The sequence below is a fragment of the Oncorhynchus clarkii genome, chromosome 4 (assembly GCF_045791955.1).
Source record: "Oncorhynchus clarkii lewisi isolate Uvic-CL-2024 chromosome 4, UVic_Ocla_1.0, whole genome shotgun sequence".
Taxonomy (NCBI): domain Eukaryota; kingdom Metazoa; phylum Chordata; class Actinopteri; order Salmoniformes; family Salmonidae; genus Oncorhynchus; species Oncorhynchus clarkii.
In genome coordinates this window covers 14546226-14552225 of record NC_092150.1, presented here as the reverse complement: position 1 = coordinate 14552225, position 6000 = coordinate 14546226, and the positions used below count along the sequence as shown (strand labels likewise).

Sequence of the window (6000 nt, the reverse complement as noted above, 5' to 3'; positions counted from 1 at the left end):
CTCTCCTCTCCCTCGGCACAGCCTGCATTTCTCCATTTCATTTGCTACTACAATAAACAGTGATAATTCCTGAGTGCTCTGTGTGGCTGTGACATACAGTACAAGCAACCACACAGCTATAGCATTCTCTCCAGTCCACACAGCACCCCCTGCCTGTTACAGAGTGGGTCAGCCCACCACCCCACTGTGGAGCTTGACATGGTACATCCCGCTGGTACTGTTCTTAGAGCATGGTCATTGATTCCATAGTGAACAGTCACCTCTTCTCTTTGTCAGGGTTGAAGGGAGGCACTGGGAAGGAGAGATTAAAAGAGGAGAGCCTCCACTGATTCTGCTCGTTTCAAGGCATTCCTCTGCGCTCTCTCCCTCTCTCTCACTGCCCCCTCTCTCTCACTGCCCCCCCCCCCCCCCCGGTATGACCCTGTTCAAGAGTGAATATCACAGCCTAAGACGTGAGTATAGGGCAGTCTGCCTCTCTCTCTCTCTCTCTCTGTGTGTAGTTGTGTCTGTGTGTTTCTGTGTTAGTAAGAAAGCACATTGATGATGCATCAGCGCATATCTAATTGGTGTTATATACTGTATGTTTATTGTGCCTGAACTTTAGGTGAGAAGTCTTATCCTTTGATGAGCTCTACTAACACATATTCCATGCACAGATACCTGACAACATCTGATCAAGGATGCTTGACTATCTGTGCAATAAAAGGGGTGCCTCGTAGTACACTGACTGAAGCATGTCTAGAATGTAGTTTGTCTGTGTGTGGGTGAGAGGTTGGTGAGCTGAGGTTATTGAAGAGGCTATGTAGATAAGTATCTGCCAAGAATCGATCAGATTTTGCAGCTTGGGCCAAAGTAAAGGAAGCATCTGTCACTCACACACTGAGAAGGACAGGTGTGTGTGTGTGTGTGTGTGTGTGTGTGTGTGTGTGTGTGTGTGTGTGTGTGTGTGTGTGTGTGTGAGAGAGAGAGAGTGAGACCCTTGTGTGACCCTTGCGTAGTGGATGTAAACTCGCCTGCAGCATGTTAGAAGGGCATCCCAGCTCAGGGCAAAACATAATTTCCTTACAAAGGATCTGTGACCCCCATCCACAGTTGGGCTCTGTCCGGTTAAAGGGAGGAGGTTAAAGGGGGGTGAATGTAGTTTTGTGTGTTGTTGTGCAAAAGGTTGCTAGTTCGATCTCCGCTTTGGGCAGAACAGAATGCACTCTGTTATACTTGCAAAATGCAATTGATTTCCACATTATCATTTTGCTTATTGCTTTAGGGGGTTTAGTAGCCTGTATGTATGAGGATTCAGCCTACTAATATAGTTTAATCATATTATAATAAACAGACACGCTTCTATTTACCACCTGCTGTTATTTTACTCTAACCACAATACTGCACTACCAAGCAAAAAGGCAGTAACTACATTACATTAAATGCATGCTTAATCATGTGGAGAAGTATCCTGCCTCTATTGTATTATGTTTTGGAGAACATGGGGGTCATGTTAGCAGTAACTGCATAAAGTTACTGTGAAACCAAGGTAAATAAAATCTGTTTTTCTCAGTTCCATGCTCTGTGGAAATGCCTTTTTGCTTGGTAGGGCAGAATACATAAATGTCTCTGTATAATTAATAATCACAGTGCATAACATACACTGAGTGTACAAAACATTAGGAACACCTGCTCTTCCATGACAGACTGACCAGGTGAATCCAAGTGAAAGCTATGATCCCTTATGGATGTCACCTGTTCAATCCACTTCAATCAGTGTAGTTGAAGAATTAGGCCAATACTGCACGTTTTTGTCCAAAAGGCAGGCTCAATGTCTCCATATAATTAATAACCACAGTGCATTATATATCTCATCTCCCTCTCTCCTCCTTCTGTGCTATATGTTTCCCAACAATACAAGGGAATAATAAATAAATAACGCTAATCATTCAGTCAATGATGCGTAATTACCCATTACCAAGCTGTGAGCATTCCCGTGACCCGACAGCGATATTGATCTCTGGGGTTGGGCGATTAAAAGTGCCATGGCAGCAGCTAACAGATGGCAGGCGATGGTGCTCATAAACCCTGCACTAAAACAGTAATGCACCACAAACAGAAGAGTGCCTTTCTGTCATAAACAAGGCTGTCATGGGGTGTCATTTCTGTAAGGGTGGGCTTTGGGCCGCTGCCAGAGTATGATGTATAGTGCGACTGCTGTTCAACATTGGGCTGTGTGCTGTGCTGGAGTCTGATTTACGACTGCTATTGGGCTGTGTAATGCTGCCTGCCATTTGGACAGAGATGTGCAGTCCTAAGTAGATAGTTGAGACCTAAGTAGATATCAATGTCAGACTATCAAATTCTAGCAATAAACATTTATACTGCAATGTGTATGTTTGAATGAATTCCACCTTTTGTTTGGACTGACAAGGGATGCTGGACGGACAGGTAGGGCAACAGGGAGGAAGTAGAGAGGGCCAGCTGCCTGTCAGTCAGGCCCCTGGGTGAAGTTGAGGGAGTATGGAGCGCTATAGTGTCAGTAGAAAAAAAATAAAGGAAGTCCCATGCCCTTTGAGAGAGAGAGAACTCTGCATTGACAGACAGGTACATGTTGGAAGGAATGAAGCAACACAACTGTGAGAGGCTATTCATTTGACTCTCGCATACAGAGGGCAATTAGGCTCAGAGTCCTCTGGTTAATTTGTCCTTCTGTGAGTGTGTGTGTGTGTGTGCGTGCATCTGGCAGCCCACTCTGCTCACCTGTCCAACTCTATTCCAGTTTCCCCAGGGGTTTGCATTACGAGGTCAACAGCTGTCCTAACACCTGACATTACTAAACCTCTAACTTAATGTGACTTTATAGCCGTCGTTGTATTGTGTTTCAGATAGGACCATGACTGGGGAACTGAGGACAAGCCGCCCAAAGGCAGGAACCAAGAGACCCAGGAGTGAGGCCTACAGGCGAGTCAAGGTTCAGCCTCATTAACGGCATGAACCACACATTCCCTTATAGCCTTTACTGCTATGGGGTCATTCCATGAAATTAGTGCCTTTGATATTTTAAGTATAAATTGTTCACCAATATTGAATCGTAAAAGCCTGTTATATTAAATGAGGTGCCCTTTAATATAGACCACATGGAGAATTCAATCAATCAGATTATGAATATTAATATGAAAGTTGTTTTTTTTATATGTAAAATATATATATATTTTGTATATATTTTCCTTTATTATATTCCCCTAACCCTATCATCCCTCCCCTAATTGGAGTAAACTAATAGACAACAACACTTAGTCTTCTACTTCCAGCTTATACATACTATATACATTTTACGGACACAGTATATTTTACAATAGTTGTCTCGTTTGTTTTTAGTCCCATCCTTCAACCCCTCCCATCTCTCTGAACAGTGAACACCATCAAGTTTGGATTTCTATTTGCCATATATTTTTCAACTGTGCCCTGATGTTTCACAAACGTTCTGAATCCTTCTATTCTCATAGATTCTACATATTGCAAATTAAAGATGAACATTTTTACTAAGAGTATTATTATATTATTGATCGATTGACTATGACTTTTAAATCACCCAGCAGTGCTAACTCCAGGTAAACGTTGCAATTCTTCAGCCGTTCCTAAACCTGCGACCAAAAACAAGCTACATACTGTATGGACTGTACCAAAACAAATGATCTAATGATTCTGTCTCTTCAAGCTGAGATGGTTGTATCCTCCATATATACAACATTATATTGGTTGCAATAATTTTGTATAATATAATTTTGTATAATAATTGAAATTGAAAAACTCTAAGTTTTGAATCAAGCATTCTTTTGTGTAACAGTTCATAAACCATGTGCCATGGAATCGGCACATTGAAAATCTCTTCCCAACTATTTTGCAATCTATATGGCACAGCTGTAAACGTTTTGGTCTTTAAATGAAACTGCTATACCTTTTTATTTATTATAATTTTCTTCAGACAATTTTGGTCTTTAAAGGCTGACAGACAAGTTCCTTACTTTTTCCCTCTTCCACTTGCCTCTCCCATTTTTGCGGTAATGCTGCAAAAATGTAGGTTCTAATTTTGTGTAGAGCAGACATTTCCATATTTATTGAATAAAGTCTTACTAGCACCAAAATTCAGCATTTTGACATGACCCTCTGTGACTTCAAGGAAGATTTTAACCCACTCAACCCCAGGATTTTCACCATCATTGTTAAACCCTAGTTAATTTGTTTCTTTGAGAAAGTCATTTCTGAAGATTATTATTTATTTCAAGTGAATAGTGACTCACATACGCTATATATACAAAAGTATGTGGACACCCCTTCAAATGAGTGGATTTGGCTATTTCTGACACAACTGTTGCTGACAGGTGTATAAAATCGAGTACACAGCCATGCATCTCCATAAACAAACATTGGCAATATAATGGCCTTATTGAAGAGCTCAGTGTCTTTCAATGTTGCACCGTCATAGGGGGCCACTTTTCCAACAAGTTTTTTTCCCTTTTTTGGGGGTTGTGTACTTTTTTGCCCCGATTTCAGTTTGTCAAATTTCAACCCTGCTAGAGCTGCCCCGGTTGCCAATCACCATATAAAGTCCACAGAAGAAGAAAACGATGTTTTCCCCCCTTTTTTTTGGTGTGTACTTTTTTGCCCCGAAGTCAGTTCATCAAATTTCTACCCTGCTAGAGCAGCCCCGGTCAACTCTAAGTGCTGTTATTGTGAAGTGGAAACGTCTAGGGGCAACAACGTCTCAGTCTCGAAGTGACAGGCCACACAAGCTCACAGAATGGGACTGCTGAGTGGTGAAGAGCGTAGCACATAAAAATCGTCTGTCCTCGGTTGCAACACTTACTATCGAGTTCCAAACTGCCTCTGGAAGCAACATCAGCACAATAACTACTTGTTGGGAGCTTCATGAAATGGGTTTCCATGTCTGAGCGGGCGCACACAAGCCTAAGATCACCCTGCGTAATACCAAGCTGTGGCTGAAGTGGTGTAAATCTTGCCCCCATTGGACTCTGGAGCAGTGGAAACGCATTCTCTGGAGTGATGAATCACGCTTCATCATCTGGCAGTCCTAAAGACGAATCTGGTTTTGGTGGATCAAATCAAATTGATTTATATAGCCCTTCTTACATCAGCTGATATCTCAAAGTGCTGTACAGAAACCCAGCCTAAAACCCCAAACAGCAAGCAATGCAGGTGTAGAAGCACGGTGGCTAGGAAAAACTCCCTAGAAAGGCCAAAACCTAGGAAGAAACCTAGAGAGGAACCAGGCTATGAGGGGTGGCCAGTCCTCTTCTGGCTGTGCCGGGTGGAGATTATAACAGAACATGGCCAAGATGTTCAAATGTTCATAAATGTGTTCATAAACCAGCATGGTCAAATAATAATCATCACAGTAGTTGTCGAGAGTGCAACAAGTCAGCACCTCAGGAGTAAATGTCAGTTGGCTTTTCTTAGCCAATCATTAAGAGTATCTCTACCACTCCTGTTGTCTCTAGGGAGTTGAAAATAGCAGGTCTGGGACAGGTAGCATGTCCAGTCCACCTGGCCGTGCTGCTCCAGTTTCAACTGTTCTGCCTGCAACTATGGAACCCTGACCTGTTCACCGGACGTGCTACCTGTCCCAGACCTGCTATTTTCAACTCCCTAGAGTCATCATGCCAGGTAGTCCTGAGGCATGGTCCTAGGGCTCAGGTCCTCCGAGAGAGAGAAAGAAAGAAATAAAGAAAGAGAGAAAGAGAGAATTAGAGAGAGCATACTTAAATTCACACAGGACACCGGATAAGACAGGAGAAGTACTCCAGATATAACAGACTGACCCTAGCCCCCCGACACAAACTACTGCAGCAGAAATACTGGAGGCTAAGACAGGAGGGGTCAGGAGACACTGTGGCCCCATCCGATGATACCCCCGGACTTGGTCAAACAGGCAGGATATAACCCCACCCACTTTGCCAAAGCACAGCCCCCACACCACTAGAGGGATATCTTCAACCA

General features: G+C 42.9%; 1 protein-coding gene across 1 annotated transcript in view; it reads left to right on the top strand.

Moving 5' to 3' along the window:
* The first annotated feature begins 402 nt into the window (after nt 1-402).
* Nucleotides 403-6000, top strand: part of LOC139407582 (RNA-binding Raly-like protein) — a 51704-nt gene continuing 46106 nt past the window's right edge. Inside the window, exons 1-2 of the mRNA XM_071151408.1 lie at nt 403-452; nt 2868-2943. Of these exons, the coding sequence (XP_071007509.1) occupies nt 416-452; nt 2868-2943 (113 nt within the window). The 5' untranslated portion in view covers nt 403-415. The remainder of the gene's footprint in view (nt 453-2867; nt 2944-6000) is intronic.